The sequence below is a fragment of the Monopterus albus genome, unplaced genomic scaffold (genome assembly GCF_001952655.1).
Source record: "Monopterus albus unplaced genomic scaffold, M_albus_1.0 scaffold202.1, whole genome shotgun sequence".
NCBI classification, from domain to species: Eukaryota; Metazoa; Chordata; class Actinopteri; order Synbranchiformes; family Synbranchidae; genus Monopterus; species Monopterus albus.
Window position 1 is genome coordinate 408,942 of NW_018128082.1, and position 25,135 is coordinate 434,076.

General features: G+C 38.2%; 4 protein-coding genes across 12 annotated transcripts in view; 2 read left to right on the plus strand and 2 right to left on the minus strand.

The window, feature by feature from the left end:
- porb (P450 (cytochrome) oxidoreductase b) overlaps positions 1–2,506 on the minus strand; it is a 29,981-nt gene extending 27,475 nt beyond the window's left edge. Inside the window, exon 1 of the mRNA XM_020618219.1 lies at positions 2,409–2,506. The gene's annotated coding sequence lies outside the window, so the exon portion shown is untranslated. The remainder of the gene's footprint in view (positions 1–2,408) is intronic.
- A 2,042-nt stretch (positions 2,507–4,548) lies between these two features.
- tmem120ab (transmembrane protein 120Ab) overlaps positions 4,549–25,135 on the minus strand; it is a 43,585-nt gene continuing 22,998 nt past the window's right edge. For 2 of the 5 annotated variants that reach the window (XM_020618174.1, XM_020618171.1), the window contains exons 3-13: positions 8,934–9,052; positions 7,175–7,291; positions 7,016–7,075; positions 6,699–6,794; positions 6,502–6,591; positions 6,098–6,163; positions 5,831–5,892; positions 5,653–5,745; positions 5,414–5,478; positions 5,041–5,109; positions 4,549–4,922 (exon numbers count right to left, since the gene is read on the minus strand). In XM_020618174.1, the coding sequence (XP_020473830.1) occupies positions 4,809–4,922; positions 5,041–5,109; positions 5,414–5,478; positions 5,653–5,745; positions 5,831–5,892; positions 6,098–6,163; positions 6,502–6,591; positions 6,699–6,794; positions 7,016–7,075; positions 7,175–7,291; positions 8,934–9,040 (939 nt within the window). In that variant the 5' untranslated portion in view covers positions 9,041–9,052 and the 3' untranslated portion in view covers positions 4,549–4,808. Of the gene's footprint in view, positions 4,923–5,040; positions 5,110–5,413; positions 5,479–5,652; positions 5,746–5,830; positions 5,893–6,097; positions 6,164–6,501; positions 6,592–6,698; positions 6,795–7,015; positions 7,076–7,174; positions 7,292–8,933; positions 9,053–9,320; positions 9,371–10,840; positions 10,896–25,135 lie in introns of those variants that run through there. The other 3 variants (XM_020618170.1, XM_020618172.1, XM_020618173.1) reach the window with 3 other exon arrangements.
- Positions 10,760–20,064, plus strand: gdpd1 (glycerophosphodiester phosphodiesterase domain containing 1). Of its 3 annotated transcripts, none has more exons than XM_020618176.1 (11): positions 10,760–10,998; positions 12,236–12,382; positions 13,019–13,061; positions 13,969–14,104; positions 14,941–14,986; positions 15,334–15,455; positions 15,783–15,872; positions 16,141–16,274; positions 17,764–17,823; positions 18,017–18,068; positions 18,599–20,064. In XM_020618176.1, the coding sequence occupies exons 2-11, from the start codon at positions 12,247–12,249 to the stop codon at positions 18,731–18,733; spliced, it is 954 nt and encodes a 317-aa protein (XP_020473832.1). In that variant the 5' UTR covers positions 10,760–10,998; positions 12,236–12,246; the 3' UTR covers positions 18,734–20,064. The 3 variants fall into 3 exon arrangements, with proteins under 3 accessions (XP_020473832.1, XP_020473833.1, XP_020473831.1); XM_020618177.1 differs by having other exon boundaries at positions 10,760–10,948; positions 12,233–12,382; XM_020618175.1 differs by having other exon boundaries at positions 10,761–10,998; positions 12,233–12,382.
- Positions 20,541–25,135, plus strand: part of ypel2b (yippee-like 2b) — a 17,429-nt gene continuing 12,834 nt past the window's right edge. The window contains exon 1 of one of the 3 annotated variants that reach the window (XM_020618178.1): positions 20,541–20,666. In XM_020618178.1, coding sequence (XP_020473834.1) covers positions 20,611–20,666 — 56 coding nt within the window. In that variant the 5' untranslated portion in view covers positions 20,541–20,610. Of the gene's footprint in view, positions 20,667–21,133; positions 21,409–25,135 lie in introns of those variants that run through there. The other 2 variants (XM_020618181.1, XM_020618180.1) reach the window with 2 other exon arrangements.

The following is a 25,135-nucleotide window of genomic DNA, read 5'->3' on the forward strand; positions in this document are numbered from 1 at the left end:
AAAAAAAAAAAAAAAAAAAAAAAACTACCTCTGCTGTTTTACCATCTATTATGTTATATGTAAATCTGCTGCTGACTTTTTTTTTGCCAGGATATCTGCTGTTGTTACTCATTTGCAATACTGTCCATGTATACCTCATATGCTATTTACACCTCATCACCAAAGCCCTAGGGATGCTGAACCATCTGACAATCGCCTATTATTGTTTGCACTACTGTCACTGACTGTACACAGTTGAGTCACAGCTTATTGGCTGTACCGTTTAGATTTATCCTAATTATGTCAATCCAGTTCTTATTCTATTTTTTATTCTACTTCACTCTATTTTAGTTCCTAAATGTTATGGCACCCAATACTAGGTGAGAGAGAAACAGTATTTCAATTTTCTGTATGTCCTGCACATATGATGAATTGACAAAATCCTTCAACCTTGAAAAATGTATTTGACATAAAGCAACAGACACTATGGGACATGTTACAAGGAAACTGAATATGTTAGAAATTTCACAAGAGATTTAAAAGTGTTTCTTCTGTTTACCTCTTTGAACAATGAGTTTCTGTGGATTTCCTCGACCCTGACCTCTATTTATATTTAAACTCCTCAATTCTAGTACTATTTTTCATGTCCACAGTTAAGTTATTCCATAGTTTGACCCCACTTATAGAAATACAAAATCTTTTTTTGGTTGTTCGTATAGCATGAACTTTTAAATTTAAGTGTCCCCTCAAGTTATATCCCCCTTCCCTTTCACCAAATAACTTTTGGATTCCACCAGGTAATAAGTCGTTCCTGGCTTTACACATAAACACAGCAGTCTTATGGTGAATTGACAATAAAATCCTTGAACCCTAGATAGATGTTGATCAATTGGCAGCTGACCTAGTTCTGAAATACTTGTCTCACACATCTCTGACATAGTGGGTACAGAGTCACACACCAAATTTGTCCTAGAGAAGTCCTGCACCGGGTAAGGTCACAGACAGGGGCCGAGACTTGCGTGAAGGGTGCTTCCAGGTGTACAGCTATCACTGGCTAACACATGGTATTTTAAAAATCAGTTCAGGTAATGAAATACTGTACTTAAGTACTTGAATATTTTCATTTTCTGATACTTTATACTTTGACTTCACTACATTTTAGATGCAAATATTGTACTTTTTATTCCACTCTATGTATTTTATCACTGTGGATACCAACTCTTTTTCAGACTCAGGTTAAAAACCAAAACACAGTGTAATAATAAAACATTATTTATCCTCTGGGAAATTCACAAGCTACCCAGAAGTACTTCAAATTATATGAGTTAGCTAATATTACCTTCACTCTTACCAGGTGTAACATAAAATGTGAGGTACACAGCAAAGCATCAGTAATTATAATCAAATAATAACATACATTACAATGTGCCATTCTGAATAATGAGTACTTTTGCTACGTTAAGTATATTTGATGCGAATACGTTTGTACTTTTAGTCAAGAAACATTTTGGATGTGGGTCTTTTACTTGTAACAGAGCATTTTGCACTGTGATATTTCAACAGAATGACGTGAGACTGATTCGGTGCCCCGGCCAGTGAGACAAGAAAAAAGCATTTAGGTTAACTGCTGTTGGCATGGGTGATTAAATAGCCATAAATCAGACATTGACGTGCTTAATGGCACGTCGCCTACTCTGTTAAAGGAGTTGGTTACGTAATAGTCGAGATAAGGTCACCGGGGTTGCGTCGACCTGTGTTTCCCCATCGAGATGCGTTTCCCCGAACCTGAACCCTACCTTTAGCCTAACCATAACCACATAGTTGGAGCGCTACTACACGCACGTTTTTACCGGGGAAACACATCCTGACGGGGGAACACTTGTCGACAGAAGACCGGTTGCCCACAAGGACTAGGAAGCTCCACATGTACCCTAGTTCATTTTAGACACCAGTTCAACCTGTCCCAATAAGGTTAACGTTCTAGTATGGGTATTTTCCTGTTTCTAAAATAAAGCTAAATATGATAAAACACGTAAAACGACTATTATAGCCAACGGGACTGGGGCCTCGATGAAGTTATGGATGACAACACCGGCTGACCACACGACACTACACACGTTAATTCGGAGACTAAACTCAGTTGTCTAAAGCATGACATATACAAAGTGTATTAAAAATGTAATCATTTTAAACTTTAAATATTAAGAAAACGACTTGCTTCAAAGAGATTATACAAGTTAGCCTCAGTTTTGTAACCGAGTCGGCACTTATCTTAAGCTAATGTTAGGTTAAAAAAAACCTGAATATTTCCTCTCTGTTTTAAGTTCGTAGTTTCGAAGTGAGTCTATAATCGCTGCAATGTAAATCCCATAGACTGCCACTATCTACGGGACAACATAAAACAATTAAAGGTGTAGTTTTACGCCTACCCTCAGCTCTCCTCTTTCCTTCAGGCTCTCTGCTCAATGCGGAAGAAAAGTTTACGCCATATAGGACCAAACCAACTTGCACACGAAAGCAGGGGGAGGACCTTAACACTTCCAAGGACAAATAAATCTTATCCAGACATGCTTTCAGTTCGTGAGAGGCTGCAGTTGTATATGTGTGTGTTTTTTTTAAGGAAATTACTCTGCTTTAATAGACTGTTGAATGTCCTTATTCTTTTTTTAATTTTTTTTAAATCTCTGCTGACGCGTGTTTTATTTGGACCAGTCCATAAAGGCTTTACCTAATATCACTGTGCGCCTTTAGCCTGCAATATTAAATAAACAACTGTCCCAAGCTAAGGGGTCATGGCTATGTAACCCAGCCAGGGAAGTAAACTATCCCTGACAGACTGAAAGACAGCCTGCTCTAACGTGTCCTCAACTTAAAAGGGGTCAATGTTCACAGTGCCAAGGACACTGTAAATAGCCCAACAATACAGGTTATCTAACTGCATGCTCAGCTTCATTAAAGCAGCAGTAGTATACCATATAAAATACTCTTACAAATAAAGGTCCTGCAATCAGTCTTAATGTACTTAAAGAATCAAAAGTAAAAGTACTAATTTGGGACCAGAATGACCTCAGTAAGCACAGGTGGAAAATAACTTCATGGTCTTTATTTATTCAAGCACTATATTTAAGTACAAATTTGAAGTTCTTGAACTTTATTTGCATAGTTTCACTACACAATTCGTATGAATCCCCTTGCCTTATCAGCAAATGACACTACAATATATAGGCTACTACACTTGCACAAACCAGTACATGGCACCTGTTCCTATTAGTTTTATTTATTTTTCATTATGTTTATCTTGCTTGTGCAATTTCCTATTTCCTATAAGTTAGAAAAAAAACAGGCACTTCCTGCAGAAAATGCCTATATTTTTACTCAACAGGTAGAATTGTTTCAGAATAAGATAAGTACTAAATAAGAAGTACTAAATCAGTTTATAGACTATGAAGCATTTTTACCTAGTTGTGTAAAGCAAATGAAAATTGAAAATTACTCTACTTACATGTTAATGCAAGACCTTGACTAGTAAAAGAGTACTTTAATAGCAAGGTATTGCTAATTTTAATAACAATCACAATACTTTACCATCACTGCTTGTTAGTGCAGTATTGTGTAATATTTCTTTATTATTTCTGATTGTAATGGTGTAGCTGACAGAGGTGGAGCTAATTTGAACTACTTTATATTATTGTGTAGTTTAATTTGTAGCAATGGCTCATTTTATAAACTCACTATTGGTTTTTTTTTGGTAAAATATTCATGTGGGTAGAACAGTTGTCTCCCAGCTGGAAGGTTGAAGGTTCGAATTTCGGTGCCTGCAGTCCACATGTCGAAGTGTCCTTGGGCAAGACACTGAACTCCCCCGATGGTTAGAACCTTTGGTTGAGTTGGCACCCTGGTTCTGTACCTGAAACAAATTCCTTGTGTGCAACATACTTGGCCAATAAAGGTGATTATGCTTATGCTTATATGCAAAATAACTAGTCACTGTAGCTTTCAGTTAAATGCCGTGGAGGAAAAGTACAGTATTTCCCTCTGTAATGTGGCAGCGTAGAAGTATAAAGCAAGTTACATTCCCTCACTGGATCTGTTAGGCTCAGGCTGTATTTTGTATTATAGCTAGAGAAAAATATAACCTAGATGTATTATAATGTGTTAAAAAAAAGCTGTAGTTTTTCAAATCCCTGCACAGAAAGTCAAATTACACACACAACTTGAACTCAATCAGATAAAAGGCCAAAAATGAAGTGAAAAGATGTTTCAATCTGGGTTGCCCCAATAGCTGAATGATTATGGTGCAGTGCATCATGTACCAGGCATAGTATGTGTGCGACATCAGTGGATCAAGTTTAACCGCCAACATGTGTTGCAGGTCTCCCCATCTGTCTCCCCATTTCCTGGCCACCTCTCAGCAACTTACTGTCATGTATACCTAATAAAAGCAACAATGCCCTAAAAATTTAATTATGAAAAAAAGAAAAATCAAACATCAGTCACACAAATATATGGAAAAGCACATGAGGTGTAACGGTACTAAAACAAAAACGCTTCATAGGGAGTACTGTGTGTGAAAAATTACATACTTTATTTGAAGGTGTTTTTATTCATTGTTTGTCTTTTCCCACGAGTGAGCTTTCCTAATTATACAAACATAAACATACAGTGGCACTGAATAGCATATTTTAGTTTAATGGTGATTAATTGGCCATAACACACATTTTATGTAATAATTGCCAGTTTTCTTACAAATTGTTTTGATAATGATGGCAGTAAAGATGAAATGAAATTTTATTTGAAGAAGTGCATGAGAGACACTGTTTTGCAGACAATCACAGACTTTTTGGCTTCTGATTCCTGCTCTTCAGCTTCTGACGGACCACAGCAAGAGTGGTGAAGAAGTTTCCCATGAACAGAATAATGAAGCTCAGACTACACATCAACACCTGGCATCACATGGAACATAGAGAAAAATACATGAATAAGCCTTACAGCAGTAATTCCATATTTATTGAACTTGAACTATTTAGAAGTAATGTGGGGTTACTTTCAAATACGACTGACCTGCCAGTCTTTACATTCTGGGAGCTGAGCCATTCTGAAGAGAGAGAGGCCACTGAAGAGCTGCCAGAACTACAAGAAAAAACAAGAGGACTTAAGGGTTTCATATACTTAAAAGTGAACGGCTTTAGTTTGCAACTACCAAAACACAGAGACACACTAATGGGCAAACTGTTATCACCATCATCAAAAATGTAAACACTGCCTAAATATGTATGGCAATACATAGAATGCCATTGGCATATTTTGTCAGTTTGTCTGTGTCATCCAGTATAAAACATGATAATGCATAATTTCTTTTAATGCAAACTAAGATGTTAGAGGCAATTTCTCAAGTTCACTTGGACTCCATCACAGTGTCACAGACTGCACTCACATGACCAAAAAACAGGAAGGGCAAAAGAAACGTCAGCCCTTTCCACATCCAGGACTGAAATCCCTCTAGACAGAAATCAAAGAAGAGATTAACATGCAGATTTCACTTCTGTTTAATACAACAATGATAATGAAGAGCCCCAGACATGATAGGCTCCAAATCATTAACATTTTTATGGCATATTTGATTATGATATGCCAGGCTTGGTGTATCCTTGATGTGTGACAGTGTTATCTCACCCACAGTCAGATCCATGTTGTGTCTTTCTCCCAGGGTTCGCAGTCTGTACAGACACCCACTCTGATAGTAGTACTGCAGACACTGAACAAAACCTGCATGTTCCAGATGAACGAAATCAGTTTGTGGTTTAGTCTGGAAAAGTGAACTGTAAATGTTTTCCAAGTACTTGGACCTTACTTTGATAAAAGGAGTAGGCAAGGAACTGGTTCCTAAATGTCTTGTACAGGTTCCCATCTGGCCTTAGGTGTGAAAGAGAGTAAATGTGTTATTACATAGAAAATATGAAGTGCTATTTTATGTGTTTTTCTTTAACAGGAACATAAATGTGCATATACAAATCACAGGCAAGTATCATATGAATTAGATTTTCTGATTATACAGTAAGTGTATATAGGTTTGTTGTTTCCTAATGTGTTGTGAAGGGATTTATCTCCCGTAACTCACCATGTCAGCATTACACCAGACAAAAAAGCTGAGATGTAGTGATGAACAACCCACCATCCTTTGATTCTATAATACAGGGCACATTTTATTAGATACTTATTTTTTTTAACACTTACTTATAATGACTTGGGCAAGGAATTAGAATGAAATGGGCAAAAAGTAATAAGTTGACATATGAATTAGAGCTTTGCAGTAGTACGCCTCTGCCAACCAGTCAAATTTATGAGTATGGTAGTGGACATTTGTGCCAAATTTTAAGAAATTCCCTTAAGGAATTCCTGAGAGAGTGTTCACAAGAATGGGACAAGTGTAAGGTCATGGTGACCTTGACCTTTGACCACCAAAATCTAATCAGTTCATCCTATATTGCTGTGTAATAGAATTTAAAAAGTAGTTGTGCTAACCTGGAGCCATTGGTGATGAGGATACTTTCCCTGATGGTTAATGTACAATAGTACCACACCAGTAGGAAATTGAGGATCGCATCAATAAATCTAAAGTCAGGGGCATAAAACAAGTGTTGGATTTAGATAGTGTTTGTGCAATAAATTCATTGCAACTGACAAAGAGCACTAAATGCTGTCTATGAGGCAAACTGTACCTGTAGCTCACAAAGAAGTAGCATATGAAGGAGAACAGCATCAGGATGACTGTGAGGCACAGCTTGAACTTCTCATATTCATCTTTGTAGGCAAATCTGACAAGGATGTAACAAATTCAGTAAAACTCAATATATAATATAAGGCTTTCCAAAACCAGAGGCATGGGCAGAAATCAGCTAGGGAATGTTTGATTTAGGGAAATAAGCAATCACCTCACTGAGTGAAAGTACACAGATAAATCTAAAGATCTATTGTTAACTGGATAAATATTAAATGGACATGATATTCAAGTTAGGCTTCAGTGGTCATTGCTTACTTTGACTGCTTGTTGAGAAGAGTGACATTCACATTTCCAAGAACCAGACTGAGGTATAACCTGCAATATGAAACAATCACTTTATGTGAGATACATTTAATTCATAGGTTTTATTTATTGTAACCACATTTCATTTTATGAATGGAAAAAGGTCATCACCCATTTTTCTGGGGAAGAAAAGCTTCCATTTCAAAGAAAGCATTTGGTCGCATCATAATTTTCTCTTTCATTTCCTCCAGGTTTTTAGAATGTTCTTCTGATGGTCCTTTGCTGTACCTGAAGGATAATATAACAGCACAAGATACAGTATACAACAGAAATGAGTGGACCTCTGTGCAATATAACTTAAATGTCAAATGACTCAAAATTGTTATCATCTGTAAATAAATGTATTATTGCTAAGGTGACAAGTAGAGTAGTTCCTATTATGAACAAACACTTTAGAAAGACTGAACTGAAACTCAGTGCAACAGAAGTGAATCACTCGCACACATGTTAGAAAACTTGTGATCACTGAAACAAAACTGGGTACACCTGTGTTTCCAACTGCAAGAACATATGCATTAACACCAATTTTCTCAGTTTTGTACCTGTGAGTTGTGAGTATCATGTGACTGCATCATGGCACATGAAACAGAAATGCCAGAATAACTGAAAATTCTGATTGTGAGACTTAGTAACAAATATGGAAGAGGGTGCAAGAAGATCGGTGACCAACTAAAAATCAGTCAAAATACAGTCACAGCAGTAATCAGGGGGTATAGAACGAGCTATAGTACCACGGACAGTGTGCTGCTTGCACAATCTAGCTCTGAAAAACAAACAGGCAGGAATTGGCACATAGGTTTTCAATGGAAATCTGAGTTTCTGTGGCAGCTCAGACAGTACGAAGAACATTGCATAACATCAGCCTCAAAGAACAGCATCCACGAAAAACTCTGGCTTGCTCTTTAGCACAAAACAGTGAGACTGAACTTTGATAAGAACATGAAAAGAAGTCTGATGAATATTGGGAACACATTCTTTGGTCAGATGAGACCAAGATAAATTTGTTGGGCATCAGCTAGTGCTGATCGTGAATCACAGAGGTGGGAGTGTGATGATATGGGGCTGCATGAGGGTAAAAGGTGTGAGGGAGATGACATTTACAGATATGTGCCATGTGCTATGAATGCCTGTGGATATATATATATATGAAAACAGTGGCTGAGAAGATGACTCCCATTCTCCAAAAGCTTTGCCAAAGAAGAATATGCCAGCATGATGATGATCCAAAGCGTACCGCCAAAGCCACGCAAGAGTTTCTAAATAAAAAAAAGTGAAAAGTACGACCAGGCCCAGTATGTCGCCTATCTTAAATCCAATAAACACCTTTGGGGTATTTTAAATAGAAAAATATAACCAGCAAAGAGCAGCTGAAACACCAGAACATCTCTCCAGAGATTTGTGCATTCACTGGTATCCTCTGTGTTGAGGAGGAGTCTGTTATCAAAAGTAAAGGTGGACAAATGAAATAGTGAAAAAATAAAAAAAATTGAATCTCAGTAATGAGAGTTCTTATAGGGCCTGTTTTTTAATACAGCAAAACAAACCTGGTAGTTTTTAATATAACATAGGAGCAAATAGCCACACAGAAGTAATGCAATTACTGTTGTGATACAATTTTGAATGATTTGACATTTAAGTGATATTGCACAGGGGTGTAGACACTTCTGTTGTATACTGAATGTTGCATTATTGTGACAACATGACATATTTACAGTATGAGTTTGTGTGAGCTGAAGAGGGTCCACCTTGCTTTGCCTTGCTTCTTCCCTGTCTTTGTGTATGTGATGGACCTGACCTGATGTACTGTATTCATCTCTACTGTGCAACTATAAATCTGTGTCCATGCAATTTTGTGTATGTGTGTACTGACTTTTTTGCTTGGTGGGAGAGCTCCTTCAGTCTTTTTCGCTGGAGGGAAATGGAGGAAGAGCAGTGGTTTTGTAGCTTGGAAATTTCATCCAGTTTCTGTAAGTACATTCTGTGTGTCTCCTGGGTGACATAAAAACACGTGGTCACACTAATAACCCAGGGAACATGTAGATTACACAAATCATTTCAATCTTTTAACATTTGTTGAAAATATGGTAGATAATCTGAAGCATAAACAAGATATTTGACATGAAACCAAATTACCAATGCAGTTATTTTATAAGGTTTTTTGCTAGATATTAATAACATTTCATTAAGAAAACAGTACTTTTAGTATGACCTATATACTAACTGCCCTGCCTTTAGCTGATTTTGATCCATTTCTTACCCGAAGTTCTTGGTATTCCTCCTCCAGACATTTCCACTCCTCCAGAACATCTGTTAAATCTTGAGCCATTTAACTTTCACTTAAATGTACACAGTATATTGACAGCAAACCCAGACCCCTTAAAATTAATGCTAGTCAGCTTTCTTAAAGAAAGGACTTACACATAAAGCTGTGTTGAAGTCTTACTGGGTGTGTATCACATCTTTATGGATTGCATAAAGTGAACTTTGACTGGTACAAATGTACAAGATTTTAGCTTGAACATTGTACAAAGGAAATCACATTGTGGATTTATGACTCAGAGTTATAAGTGATAGGCAGTTGTTGTCATTATTATATAGAATGCAAAGAATAGGTCTACATGTTTACTTTTGCCATGGTTCACCTGGTATCCTGTTAACTAGATGTTACCTTTGTGCATATTTTTACCTCTCACTTTTTTGTCACTTACACAGCAGCACATTAGCAACATCTGGTGGATCAAATCAGTTACCACCTCATTTTCTAATAGGGTCATGGGTGAAGATTTTGCTTTTATAATATTGTAGCACATAGCACATTTGAAGAAACAATCTTGAACTTCAAAACTTAAGTAATAGTACTTGAGCAGTGAAAATGCTACAGTATGAGTCTTTTTAACTGCAATTGACTGACAGCAACCAGACAGAGTAGTGTCTTGACACTGTACAATTTCATCCATCCATTATCTATACCACTTATTCCTGAATAGGGTTACAGGGGGGCTGGAGCCAATGCCACCTAACACTGGGCAAGAGGCGGGGTACACCCTGGACAGGTTGTCAGTGTATCACAGGGCTGGCATGTAGACAAACAACCATACACACTCACGCTCACTCCTAGGGGGCAATTTAGAGTCACCAATCAACCTAAGCTGCATGTCTTTGGACTGTGGGAGGAAGCCGGAGTACCCGGAGAGAACCCACATGGGCACAAGGAGAACATGCAAACTTCGCACAAAAAGGCCCCGGGCCTCGGGATACATAAATAGATAGTGCAGGGTTATGTTTTTACCAGTGTTTGTTGGTTTTGGTTTTTAACAGCATAATTCAGAAAGTAAAAAATGCATTGTAATAAAAAAAAGAGAGGTAGGGCATAGCCCACAAACAAAGGCAGTTAACATTACCTCCACCTTTACCAACAGTGACATTAAAGTGATGCATCAATAATTAGGTTATTGTCTAATAACATAGTGTACACTGATGTGAAATGCGTCATTTTGTGCAATTACTACTTTGGCTTTTGGTGCAGGAGGCTGGATTTTGATGCTAATATCTTTGCACTTTTATGTGAATGCAGGAGTATTTTTATACTATGGTATTTTTTACATTTACTTAAGTAAAGATCTGGGCCTACCCCCGCTGACAGTTAAAATCATTGACTGTACAGGCTAAAATATGATGATATGCTGCTTTTATTCTGAAATATTCTGGCGGAAAAACTATTGTTGTGGTCATACTGGCGCATGCGCACGGAGATGACAGCGGTCGGTTGGAGTTCACCTGCTTCATCAGCTGTTTGCGATGCGGAGTTTAGCAGAGCTGCTGAAGAGTTCATCAATTACTTTCTGCACAGACGTCTGCATACTAACTTCTCCTGAGACCATCTAGGTTAGTCAAGACAAAAAACGAAAGAAAAGCTAAACAATTTGATGATAAAGGTAAGATTTCGTCTTCTGAGATCCCAGCCTCGCTAACATTAGCTTAGTTTAGCTAGTATGATTACGCCGATGACGTTATGACATAGTATTTGTGTATTGTAGGAAAGGTGTCCTTAATCATATACATGTACTGTGTATTACCTGAATATTAGGCGTCTACAACTCTGGAAATGAGGCACAAACTGTTCACTGACAACGAATGACTGGGTTTCTTAACAGAGTACAGTCATTCACATATAATGGCTTGAATTCTTTTCTGTCATTCTATAAGTTTTTAAAATAAAAATGTAGTTTCAGTGAACATGTCATTTGAAATGTACATTCTTTTGCTAATATATTGCATTTTATGTATCAAATGATTAATCACTTAATAACCTTAAGAAAATAATTATCAGATACACCACTAATAAATAAAACTTGCATCCCTTCTTTGGGGTATTAGCCGTTGCTAAGGCTAAATAATCAGTAAGCAGACCTCACTTTGGCTATTAGTTTTTTTTTTTAAATAATTGATTTAGTGATTAAGTAAATGTAAAACATTCATGAGTGGCAGCTCTCAAGGTTTTTTTTAGACTCAACTCAATATTTATCTGTTTGGACAGAGTTTTTGCAGTCCTGCATTTTAGCGAACATTTAGTTAAATTTTTTAAAATATAAATGATCGTGTTATGTTTTCACTTAATGTAATGGTATAAAACTTGAGTCTAACTTCTTACCTTTCTAGCCATATATCATGTTAGTCATTTATTTTAGATTTGCTTTAGTTAGAGCTGACAAAAGAGCGCTAACGCCGGAGTTTTAGCCGTGAGCTGATATTGTCCCTTCACGGACCCCTTATCTCTTTGCTGTAAATACCAGGTGCGCCTGGGTTTGACAGTGTTTTATTGCATTTCCCGTATATATCCATGGTTATTAACTTGTTCCCGTCTCTGCCGAGTATATATATAGGGCGACTTTAGCATTGTTATTGCGCTTTTTCATCGAAGTAACTTTGGCATAGTAATTAGACATATAAAATTTCATATATGTGGATGAAATTTTACCGGCAGATTTTTTAGACATTCATCATATTCTTAGAAACGATGTCTCCTTACACCTCGATGTAATATGGTGTAATCCCCGCGGAAAAACAGGAAAATGCGTCGACTGCATACATCAGAGCTTGGTTCAAATTAGCAGCCCGTGTGCGGACACAGTTAAGTTAGATGTTAACTGGGTTGTGTTTGTTTTGCAGCAGACTGACAGGAGATGTGTGCTGCTGTGTATGCCCTATCAGCGCTAACGGGCTACGTGCTCACCTCTGCCCTGCTGCTGAAATGTCCAACTTTTTTGCACCGGAGGAAGCGAGGGCCCTTCCTCAGCAAACACATTTCCCATCGTGGAGGTGAATCAATAGATTTTTTTCTATCTCTCAACATCTCCCTCAAGTGCATAACAGTTTACCCCCACCCCCCGTTGTTCAGTGAATTTGTAAAATATGCATCAATATTTAGAATGTGTGTTATTCAGAAAGGTATTTAATATGTAAAGATGGTAAGCATACTTTCTTGAGCATCAGGTTCACATCTTGGCCCATTCAGCTGTCAGTGGCTGCAATTTTATACTGTCTCTATCATCCTAATCAAATTTGGACAGTTATTTAATAATTGTGATAATTATTGAGTGATAAGTAGAAAGAGATTAAGTGTAATTTTGCCAATTTTGTAACTTGACTATTCTGCTGCTTCTCACTGAGAGCTAGCGAACTACTTACAAAGTAAGAATAGGTCTACTGTTCAGTGTTTGGCTACTTTACCCACCTCTGGCAGGGATTTTACCATTTTTCTAATTCTGTATTTGCATGGTTTTAGTTATATTGCAGTGTATTTATTACCATGCTTATATCAGGCAGTACATTATTATAGGAAGGTGCAGAAAGTGCATATAAATTGTCAGCATAGGCAGTGTTCCAGCGGTTGTTCTCAGCGGATAGCAAAGAAAAAGAAAACACTGTGCTTAGTGTTTATTTCTTGCATTGCAGGGGCAGGTGAAAATCTGGAAAACACCATGGCAGCTTTCAAGCAGTGAGTAATAACCTTAGTCATAATACAGCTGTATGTTTGTCCTTTGCACATATGTGTGAAACATACAGTAAGTGGTGTTCTTACATGTGATTGTGGGTAGTGTGTGTCATCTGAACTTGGGAGTGTTAAGTTCATGACATTGGTCTGTTTCATGTGTCTGTGGTTACCCACAGTAGTCTGTCAGTAGTGTGACCGGGCCAATATGCAGGCCTATGTAACCCAGACACTAATAAGTTTTAGTAGCTTCAATGATAAACTGCTGTGTTTTTCCTGATTGATTTATTAACCCTGTCAAGCATGAATTACAGTATCAAAAACAGATTTTCAAAAAGATTGCTTTCATTATTTTAATTAAGATTTATTTAATTGTCCATGTCCATAGACACCAAGCAACAAAATATAAGAATAAAACCACAGCTTTTGTCTATTAAAAAAAGACAAAAAAATTCCAAGGACCACCTTCCCAAAACAAACAAACAAAATACAACACAAAATAAATAAACTTGGCTTAAATGTGTTACACTACTGTGGCCGCAGCCCACCAGAGGACGCTCTGAGGCCCACTGGTTTAGACTAAATTTTACTCTCAGTTCAGTTCATGTTCATCACAGTATATAGAATACAAGATAAAAAAACTGTTACCATATTATTCTGCTCTACTGATGCTGCTCTCAAGTGGTTTGGAGAGCTCTATCATGCTGACCTGACCCAAGATAGAGTTAAATTAACAGTCCACAAATGTGGACACTATGCATGAAGGGTTAATGATGTGTCAAGTGAAATGTTTTATGATTTATTGAACGTGTATGGGCTACATTTCATGCTGAGGTTACTGATAATAGTCAGTAGAGTCTCCCCAGCATGGTGATAAATACAGTATATGTGTACTGTTTGCTGGTTTGTGCAGTGCTGTGGATCTTGGCACAGACATGTTGGAGTTGGACTGCCACTTGACGAAAGATGGACAGGTAGTCGTCTCACATGATGCCAACTTGAAAAGGGCCACTGGCATCAATGCCCGAATCTCCGACATAACCTACGCCGTGAGTTGCTGCTCTGCAATATCTCCTTAATCATCCTATTTCCATATCCAACAGAGAAATAACTACACTTTAACTATTTTCTAATCTTCCTATGACATGTTTGGCTGTCCATTTCCTCTGTCTACCACCTGCCAAAAGGAAACTGTGTATGATAATTTAATAAATCAGATAATTGTAATTATTAAAAACATGGAAATTTGTTTAATTTGACATCTGCATTAATATGTAAAACACAGAGAGGTCAAGAGGTCCAGATATAGTTGAGTTAAAACTTTGAAACAAAGAATATTTTTGGGAACTAGAGTTGCATTGACAGATCATGTGCTTTAATCGGGTCAGGTCAACACCAAGTCAGCTGATTATGTCTGAGGCTTTTGCCTGATTAAAAATCATCAGATCCAGCAGAAATTCTTGGTCAACCAGTGGGTTAATTGATGCTCATTTAGGATCTCTGTTCAGCTGATGGTCACATTTTTAATGTGTGAGACACTGATCTTTTTTTAATGAAAAGCAAATAGTCAGATCCAGTATTTATGTGCATTTGAAGATCAGAGATCACAACTACAACAAAATTTAATATGAACAAAAATGATACAGCTGGTGAATAAATTTATACAGAATTATTTTTGTGATCTTTGGCCCTGCAGTACAGAGAAGTGCAGAGCGCTTCATATTAATCCTGTTCTGACCTGTCCTTACTGTGCGTCTGTCTCTTTTAAACTGACTGTCACAAATGTGAACACTCATCACACCACTTCTGGACCTGACCTTACAGGCTCTAACTATAGGCTCTAAATCATGTCTGTTAACCATCGACTGCTGTGTGCTCTTTGCAGGAGCTCCCTCCATACCTCTGCAAACTGGGCGTAACCTTTCAGAGGGGTGAGCATGCCATACCCATGACTGACTGTCTACGAGTTTAATTACTACAAAGCTAGCACCACCCACATGTATTTTCAGGACCATCAGCAGTCAGTGTACTCCTCACAGTTTTTAGTACTGTTATCTAACACTTGCCTTTTCACTAATACAGTGATCAGTCCACCTGAAACAGCATTTAAAATCACAAAAACCTACTGTATATAGTGAATGTATTTATTCGACAATAAAACTGACAGGTAGTATATTTACAAATTGGCCAGAAAAGCACTGTTGAAAAGATGAATGTACTTGAGCCAACAGCTTCGTCTAAATCTGACTGTGTTTTTGACTTGTCCTTGTTTGTGCAGAGTGTTTCTGTGAGGGTGGGGAGGACAAACAAATCCCTCTCCTCAGGGACATTTTTGATGCCTTTCCTAATACCCCTGTCAACATTGACATCAAGGTCAACGATGACACCCTTATCAAGAAGGTATGTCTGTGTGTGTTTTTTTTCTTTTGGTAATCTTAACCCCTCTCAGTATTAGTTGTTACCTCATGGATCAGTTTGGCACATTTGGCACTCCAAGGCTTACCAAATCGACAGTATTGCATTGTTGCGCTTCATTTATGCTACATCATTTTGCACGGTGGCAGTTTTTAGAGTTCAGTAGTATCACTGTCATCTGAATCACTCTCTAATTTAGAATTTTGATTAGGTGCAAGTAATAATTTGCCAAAATCTCAGTGTCCGAAACTAATAATAATAAGCAACATGCAATGACAGCATACATTTTGTAACAATGAGTAATTGTTGCAGGTCTCCGAACTGGTTGTAAAGTACGACAGAGAGCATCTGACTGTGTGGGGCAACGCTAGTAACCAGGTTGTCAAGAAGTGTTACAAAGAGGTACTTTTATATGAAATGCTTGGCTTTATATTAATGACATTTGGATATAGGTCAGATTGTTATATTTTTTCTTATTTGTCACTTACTACGGTATTTTCTCCATATGAGGTTTACATTTGGTCCAGTCATTTCCGGAAATGAATCTCCATTTTTAACAAAAAAAGAAGAACCTGCCACCAGTATATTATTTTCATGTAGTAGGCCTCAGGTGGCACAGTAATGAATAATAAGACAACACTCTCTAAGTCCTGGTTGTATGTTTGTTCAGAACCCTCGTATCCCAGTGTTGTTCAGCTATCCAAGAGTACTGCAGCTTTTAGGCCTCTTCTACACCGGACTTCTGCCATTTGTTCCCCTCAAGGAGCAGTTCCTAGAGATCCCCATGCCCTCCATTTTCTTCAAGTAAGTCTACACATAAAAATTTAAATGGAATTAAAATGTTCTTAGAGCACTTCAAGCCGAGGCAAATTGACTTAAGGGCAGAGACGCACCACGCTCACATGAAAAGAACTAGCAGTGACATAGGCTGACTGTTGCATTGCCTCACATTGCCTTTGTCTAGGTGAACAGGAACATACCAGGGTGCTGTAGACAGTTGTGTCTCAGGAAAACAAAAGACTAAACATTGTGTCTTTGCAAACCCCACCTAAAAAGGCTAAATTGACACTGGCAATGCCTTCCAGCTGCTGCGCATTAATTAGCTGGAGAAAATAGTTTTCTAAATGCCACAGTTTGATGTTTATCTATGGACAGAGTCAGCAACATCTGGAATTCCACTTAAAAGTTCTTTATCAACCTTGGAGATAGAAGTTTGACAAAGGGAAACAAATCAAAGCACAAGGTCTGTTTACTGGGGAATTTCTAGACCTTTCAGTCACATCTTGTGGCCTTTACCAGCAGACACATCCAGACAAACCTTGAACTTAGACAGAAGTGTTTTCATGTGACTGAAGTTCTGTACTTAACTAGAGGAGCCAACTCCATTCCCTGACCGTGTGGTCCAAGGTCCTGGACAATTTCCAGTAAGTGGGCCTCCTTGTGCTAAGAATTTTCATCAACATTTTAGAGAATAGTTAATTTCCTGTTTGCTGTTGATTCATATTGATATTATAGTGAATTTTTAAAGGCGACACACATGATCTTACTCTGTTTCCCTTAATGAAATATACTTTCAGTTTTTAATTTAGGTTTTAAACATTTCACAAGGTTCCTGTCATCCTTGGTTAGGGTATCCTCGCCACACTTTTTTCATTAGTTGACAATTTGCAGTGTGTCCTTTCTGTCACTGTTATCTAGGCCACAGGGCTGTTTCAGAGATGATCTCACTCACTAATTAAGCCATTGAAATAAACATTTACACCCCTTATCCTGAGGGTGTGTGTTAGGGGATTATCAGGATCAAGGTCATAGAGCAGACTGTACATGAAGGATTAAGTGATTTCCTTTATAACACTACTTTAAACCAATTTTCCCCCAGACACTGTTTACTGTGGGCATTTACAGTACATGAACATTCAGTATACTCAAGTTTTTGTGTGATTGGGGCTTGTTTGACAACGTGTACATTTTCTTCAAGCCTGTTTCATTTACATCTACTTAAGTTTGCCATTTCCTTTGTTTCCTAAAATGAATTTCAGAAGTGCCCAGAACACGTATTACATTGTACTATCCAGATGTTGAGGGCTGTTTGACCCGAGTAAATTTAGCTGTATATGATCATTTTGCACCTTTAATAACCACTACTGCAAACATGAACGAGCACTGATTGAGTGTTTGGGGCGACTTTGGGCATTTGAGAATGTTTTACACTTTAGCACATTGCAATCATGTTTGACTGTGGTGACCACATCAGTAGCACCTAAACAATTTTATTTTCTCTGTGATTTTGCAGAATACAGGATCCTAACAGATTAACTAGAGGTCAGCGACTCATTGCCTGGCTGGCAGACACGTATGTCACTCAAGTTTGATTATATAAAATTCCTCTATCTGCTTTAGAGCGGCTGAATTTGTGGGTGTTTGTAACTCACAATTTTAAACCTGTACCAAATAAAACCTCTACAACTGTCAAAATAAACCTCCCTCTCTACCTTTGCTACAACTGTGGTGTTTTCCTCTGATGAGTGGTTATTTTTCTCTTGCAGTTTGCTGATGAGGAAAGCTCTGTTTAAGCATCTAACTGCCAGGGGAATTCAGGTAAAAATGCCACTATGTACCCTCTACAGCATTCCTCAGAAATGAGAAAACACTTCATACGGATAATTAAATACAGAGTGAATGCAAATTTATAAATGCATAATGTGTAGAAAGAACAATGACCAGCAGTCACTTCCCTATTAAGTCCATTTATTATAGTGTTTCATTCATTCTCACTTTTTCTCTGAGCTCCAAACCTGTTTGCTTACTTTGTCTTATACAACAATGCATCCATTGTTGACATGAATGTAACTAACAGCCACTAGCTACATGTACAGAACTGTATCAAGCTTAAGTCACATACCCTGTATTAGTTATACTTCCAAGACTTACTGAAAACTTTCCATAACACCAGTACTGAAGCCTGTCTCCATGCTGATAGCTGTTTGCTCTAGTTGTAGTGTTATTCTGTTGTTAAGAGCTGTTACTGGAAAATGTCTAATGTTCCTACAAGTTCAGAAATAGACTGACTCCCACCGCTCTGTGTGTGTCTGCAATTTTAACTGTATGAACATTGCATCTGGCTTCAGGTGTACATTTGGGTGCTGAACGACGAGGACGACTTCCAGAGGGCGTTTGACCTGGGAGCCACGGGAGTTATGACAGATTTTCCCACCAGGCTTAAAGACTTCATGGATAGGAAAGGCATTTCTAAACTCGACTAACATGCCAACATCTACCTCACCCCCCACCCCAACTCACACACTTTCAACCATGCATTCCAGCAGAGCTACTCTCACACTGTGTTTTACAATCGGAAGGGATGTTCTTGTGTGAAGCCTCTCTGCACTGGTTTGAAGAATGTTGTTGTATTGGTAACACAAACCTGTGTATTTTCAATCATGTAAAATACTCTTTAAGGATACATAGTGCATCTGTTGTACATGTATATCATTATCTCCTTTCAGTTGTGTTCTTTGTGGATTTTCTGACCCCTTGCCGCACACCCAGACACCTGGGTTCCGCAGTGTGAAATTTATACTGGTCTTTCAGTGTTATTTAACACCACACAATATTTTAAAGTATATCTATAAAATGTGATGAAATGGACATTGGAATTTTGCATTTGTGTTTTATTTACCGGACTTGATTTTCAATAGAATAATGGGTTTTGACTTAAATTATTTAGTAACATTTATTTCGTTTTTTTTAAATTACTTTTTTAATATATTCAGGTAAAAGAGAGCTTGCAGTGTTAGTGAATCATGGTTCATGTATAGTGCCAGTAAAAACACCAGCAGATGCAGCTTGGTGTTGAAATGTAATGTTAATTTACCAACTGATGTATGTTTTTTCTGCCGCTTAGCATTAAATTAAAAACAGGGTAGTGACACTAGTCCTCAGAATCACTAAAGTTTAGCTTTACAGTGATAGTACTGAGGCTGTAAGTGCTACTTCTTTATATTGACAAGTTTGAGCATAGGAATATTCAGTTAAATTTTTTAAAAACACTTTTTTAAATGCTGATGTTAAAGAAAGTGGGTGTACGTTACATAGATGTGTTGTATGTTTATGTGTAGTAGATTAGTCTCTAAAGCCAATGACTGTGGCATAGTTGGTCTGTTAATAATCCTGGGAAATTTTGCACAAAATAAGGAACTCCAGCTCGTTTATGAAGATTATTAGGATTATCATTCCAATGACATTTGTCACTGACAAACTCGTGACTACACATTGAGGGTCGGTAACGAATGTATTGGTTGAATGTACTGTATGCTGTCTGGTATTTTACAATCAAAACAGCATGGGTGTTCTGTTTACTTAAGTTTGTATTAATGAAATCTGCACAGTTGTTAATCTCGTCTGACATTTTATTGTTTTTAGAAAACCTGTAAATCAAAAAGATTTGTTTTTGTGAAAGGCTTGTGATCTATCAATCATATTACAAATCTCCCATGAATTTGCTCTAGAATATGTACATTTTTGTTTTGCATACTGAAATGAATGTTTGTTATGGTGTTGAATATGTTTGGTTTGACAAAACTAGTATGTGGGGCCTGGCTGTTAAATAAATAAACAAAGTCATTATTATATAAATGATGTGTACATACAGTAGAAAAACGGCCTGCCGTCTTAACCACTTTGCATAACAAATTAACGCAAATTTATATGGATAAATATTAGGTAGCAACCTGCAGGCTGACAGGAGGGGGCACTGCAGACTGGGGAGATTGGGAAGGTTTCCATGTAGTGGAAAAGTTTATGATGCTGGAGATGTTCTGTTATATGAGATATATCTACAAAGTCATTTCTTACTCCGTTTAAGAAGAACTGGTTAGGTATTTCGTGGTCTTCTTTCATAATGCTATTTTATAAAACTCCACTTATATGTAACTGATGCGCTTCCCACCGAGTTCTGTAACAAGAATGTGCGATTGTTAGTGACATTATTGGGTCCTCGCTTTTATCATTGGCCAATAAACGCGGTGTTGCTATGCTCTATAGCTTTGCTGATTGGCTGATACGGCTGTCATTTATTCATCAAGTCAATGGCCAGTGTGAGTTTGGCCAAAGATCGTCAACTCAACTGTTATGATAGTTCATGTCGTCCGGAGTGGGAAATGATAGATTTTTTTCTAAGCCCGTAACTACGAACGGGTAAGTCATAAGGCTAAGCGCTCCAACCATCATTACATGCTGGAAATAAGCTGTTGTGGCAGTTCGCAACCACCGGAAAATGTTTCTTTAAGTACATTCGTGGTAGTACAACTCTGGTTAGCTACTGTACTGATTACCAGCATGCAAAAATGCCGTTGACAATAGTCAACACGACACAACCATAAAATGTATATTAGCTAATAAAAGCAACAAGCGAATGCATACAGCAATTATTCATTTGGTATTAATACAATAATTCAATAAATGGCCACGTTAAGCGTCAACAGTCAACTATAGTCGTACTGAGCATGCGTGACGCTGTGTTTTGATAATATTAACGTTAGCTACGAAGATATAGACATATTAAAACGGTGTAATTGACTTTTTTTTTAAATCAAAATTACACATAAAAACTAGATACTACGCAAAAAATCGAACTGAATTGTAAGCCATATCAAATGTATAACGTTTTTTCTGCGAACACGGAAGTAGGTAGGAGTGAAGTCTCTCGCTCTGGCTGGTTGTTTCATCACTCTCTCTGCCTGTCTCTACTAAACTCTGCTGGGCATCGTTGCGCGTCAAAACATTGCGTCTCTGCAGGACTTGCCAGGGCTAGAGAGAAGAGGAAATTTGCCTGGGAAGGAATGCGAAAGGGGGTTTAGGATTGGCACTGCCACGAGGAAAACAAGGAGGTGCGACGTTTTCCAGGCTACGTGGAGATCCGTTTTTCTCCCCCTCAAAGGTAAAATGATTTCCTCTGCGTTATTTCCACTGTGCTGCATTTGTTGTTGCGTTGTTTTCATGTTGCTCTATGAAGCTTATTCCAGCGTTATAGTCGCAGTAACTTTCAACTTAAATCGCAGATACACAAGCTGCAATATTACACCAAGAATGATAAGTTTATGGCTCATGATCCTGATAACATGCATTATTGTCATAACTATCTTCCATGTTCGGGCTGATGTTTTCCCTGTGGATGGGATACTAAAGTCTACTCTGCAGTGCAGCTACAGCAGGCTGTGTTATTACTCGGACACATGCCATTTGTGGTGGTAGTCCTGCATGTATGCGCCACCATTCCTGTGCGCGCCCCTGACCGGGATGGTGTGCGTCAGCGGAGATCAATGCGGGTTATCATGTAACACGCTCATGTGATCACGAATGGTCGTATTCTCATCGATTATTCAAAGTCGCTGGAAATTGCTTTCCAAAGTGGGTGGTGTTTGTGCTTGCATGCTAGAGTGTCTGGGTGTTTTCAGCATTACCGAGCTGAGGCATCCCCACCATCTGTCCCCTGTGTGGTGGCTGAAGTTCTGACCCAGATAAAGTGCGCCACTGCCTGTAACCTAATTCACACATACCCACGTACTGCAAACCTTAAATCTGCAGGTTTTGTGTGTTTATTATTATGTTACACCCTATATATATGATGTGACACTGTCGCACCCCCATCCTATGCGAGTCCATGACAGTTTGACCTGCAGATGGAAATGCCACATTTTCTCCAAGAACCATACTAAACTAAGTCCACATGTGTATATATAGACAGTTCCAGAACTGACGCCCTTATCAAGTCACAGCTTTCCACTCTTTTCTGTTTTCACTGCAGAGCATACATGCAGATAAATATTAATCATGTGAGGGGTCGATACCCAGAGATGAGGTTGCAGGCCTTGAAAGGTGATCTTTTACTGACAGAGAGCAAAAAGACAGGACATGCATTCATAAACAAACGTTGTTTACACTGTCATGCCTACAGTTTCAGTGGCCCGAGTCTTTTTGTCAGCATATAGACACATTCAGAAATGCCTTAGAAATAAATGAAACATATGAATGAGGAATAAAGCCTATGCTGAACAAGTAAGATAGTGATAATTCAAAGTGTTTCTTTTAGGCTTTGTTGTAAGGAAATATAGTAACATGAGGGCCAAAAGCACCTGAAAACAGCTATGACATGCTATAAACCAGCCTTCCTCTTCCTACAGAACCAATAGAGGAAAGTTCAAGCTGAAAGTAGAACATTTAAAAGCAACAGTAATCACACACTCTTTGGATGCAGAAGCAGAGAGGAGTTGTTCCTCCTCTAGTGTGTGATGTCATGCTGCTGTATGATGCTGAATGGAGCACAAGATGAAAGTACATGAAGTACACAAATTAATGCAGTGCAGCTTGTGGGCAGGACACACATCTCATAAAACAGCAGCAGCAGCATCTGTACGTTACATAACAAAGGTTGTTTTGTTGGCACACAAGGGCCCTTTTGGCTTGTGAGTCTCATGGCATGTAGCCTTTTGTGACGATACCCAGAAATGACCAGAACGGACAGCTCGGTGACCTCAAAGAACCAGCGGCAACACTGATGAATGGACAGAGTGACAGCAGAAAAAAATACATTTATAAACATGCTGAGAGAAGAACACAGGCAAACAGACTGAAAGATAAACTGTTAAAGACAGGCAAACACAGTCTTCACTGTGACATGTCAGCCCTGATCAGATTTTCTGCTGTTTGCATCTCTCAATCAGTTTGTATGCCATTTGTTAAGCTGTCAGAGATTTGGTAGTGCAGTGCTGCCCAGACTGACTCTTTGCGTCAGCATTTTGTAGCGCGACTGCGTCCTTGTGCCCACAAACAAAGCTGTTTACAATGTTAGGTATTTTTAGTCAGATAGATATTGGATAGATACTTTATGTATTAGAAATGTTTAGTGGAGATAGGATGTCTAGTTAGACTGTTAAATGCTTAGGCATGCTTATGAGTTTCTACAGGGTACATCTGGTCAAGGATAACTAGAGAGAAGAGTTGATGACTGTCAGCAGACAGGGTGTTTAATATTATTATTATTATGACGTGTAGAACTGTAGCCTTAGCCATAATATGTTCTTATGTTTAAGTCACGACATGTTACTAGAAGTCGTGTGAGAATATTTTTAGTTACACACCACTTAATCAACAGACACACACACACATTGATTTGCTTCATGTTTTGACTATTGCTATGGCCAGCTGCAGAGCTGGTAAGAGAGACGTCTCGGTTGACGTTTCTGTGTAGTATGGGGCTAGCCCAACCGAAGAGATAAATGTATAGGCCTGGTTTGGTTCGGGGTCTTTCATCTTACATCTGCCTGCGAGCAGTTTGGAGGTGCAAGATACCTGAGCGTGTAATGTTAATTTTACCTGTGATCCTTTGAATAAATCAGCACTGTTTTGAAGTTACTTGGACTGTCTCGTCTCTCAGAGTTAGCAATGGTACAAGAACCAAAGACCCACAACAAAATGATTCTCAAGTATGGCTCCAAGATGAGTGTTGCTCTGTTGTTGATGGTAACTTTTATAAAATGTCACAGAGCTTCAGGACATTTTCATCTGTTTAGTAAGGTCCTGTACCTGCTTTCTCTGAAATATTTCTGGACCTTTTTGTTTGGTGCTCTTCTTGTCTTTTCACTTAAAGATCATTTCTTTTACAGTCTGTTTTTTTCTGATTATTTTCTCAGTTGAGTCTTTAAAATGTTGTGTTTCATGTGATCAACAATGCAAACCCCAGAATTATCCCTGACTATCAAAAATAATTTCCTGACAATCAACTTAGCCCTTCACAGCCATGTTAAACATGAGTTATAATGTCACACACAGTGGCTTATTAGAAAACAATTTTAATTCCATTAGCCTAGATGTATCAGTCTTCATGCAAAGCCACTGACATGTGCTCGCACTGTTATGTAATGAAGTGATTCCTCACAGAGTGACTAGAGATTATACACAGAGCGAACCCCACATGGGTTATCTACTGTATGAGCCACGAGGAGATGAGTAACTTGCAAAGCTATAATACAAATTTAATGGTTAGAGGACTGTGCTCTGTACCTCAATGCGCAGTTTGTAACCTTTGCAGTTTTATTGCTTAATGCAAATGTAATTGTGATTTCAATACAGCAGCTCCGCTGCTGTTAAATATCACTCTGTTAAGGGCACGTTAGTAAATCATGAGATGCACTACATTAAGACGCTGACAGTCAAATGTAACAATTCAGCTACCTTCAGCTGTACTGGACAGCTTCTCCTTCATGCATCACATTTTCATTTTAGCAGGTGACTTGTAGCAAATGCACGAGTACAGTCTTAAAAGATGAAGCTTAAATAAATGTAATTAAATTTGAAGCTTTAGTTCCTGAATTACCAACAGCACCTGACGCTTAATACTTAGCTGTAATCAAACTGCAACCGTTGCAAATTTGATGTTATGTATAGGGCTGAGATTAATGATTATTTTCATAATCAACTGATTAATTATTTGGTCTATAAAATGCATAAAATGTCTTCAAATGTGTTGTTTTGTCTGACCAACAGTGCATCCATCCATCCATCCATTTTCCTCCGCTTATCCGGGACCAGGTCGCGGGGGCAGCAGTCTAAGCAAAGATGCCCAGACTTCCCTCTCTCCAGACACTTCCTCCAGCTCCTCCGGGGGA

Bases quoted from the DNA above. Each gene is read 5' to 3' on its own strand.
- gdpd1 (XM_020618176.1), top strand. From the start codon at position 12,247: ATGTGTGCTGCTGTGTATGCCCTATCAGCGCTAACGGGCTACGTGCTC. The intron at 15,456-15,782 runs GTATGTCTGTGT...TAATTGTTGCAG, and splicing joins ATGACACCCTTATCAAGAAG to GTCTCCGAACTGGTTGTAAA. The intron at 16,275-17,763 runs GTAAGTCTACAC...GTGATTTTGCAG, and splicing joins ATGCCCTCCATTTTCTTCAA to AATACAGGATCCTAACAGAT.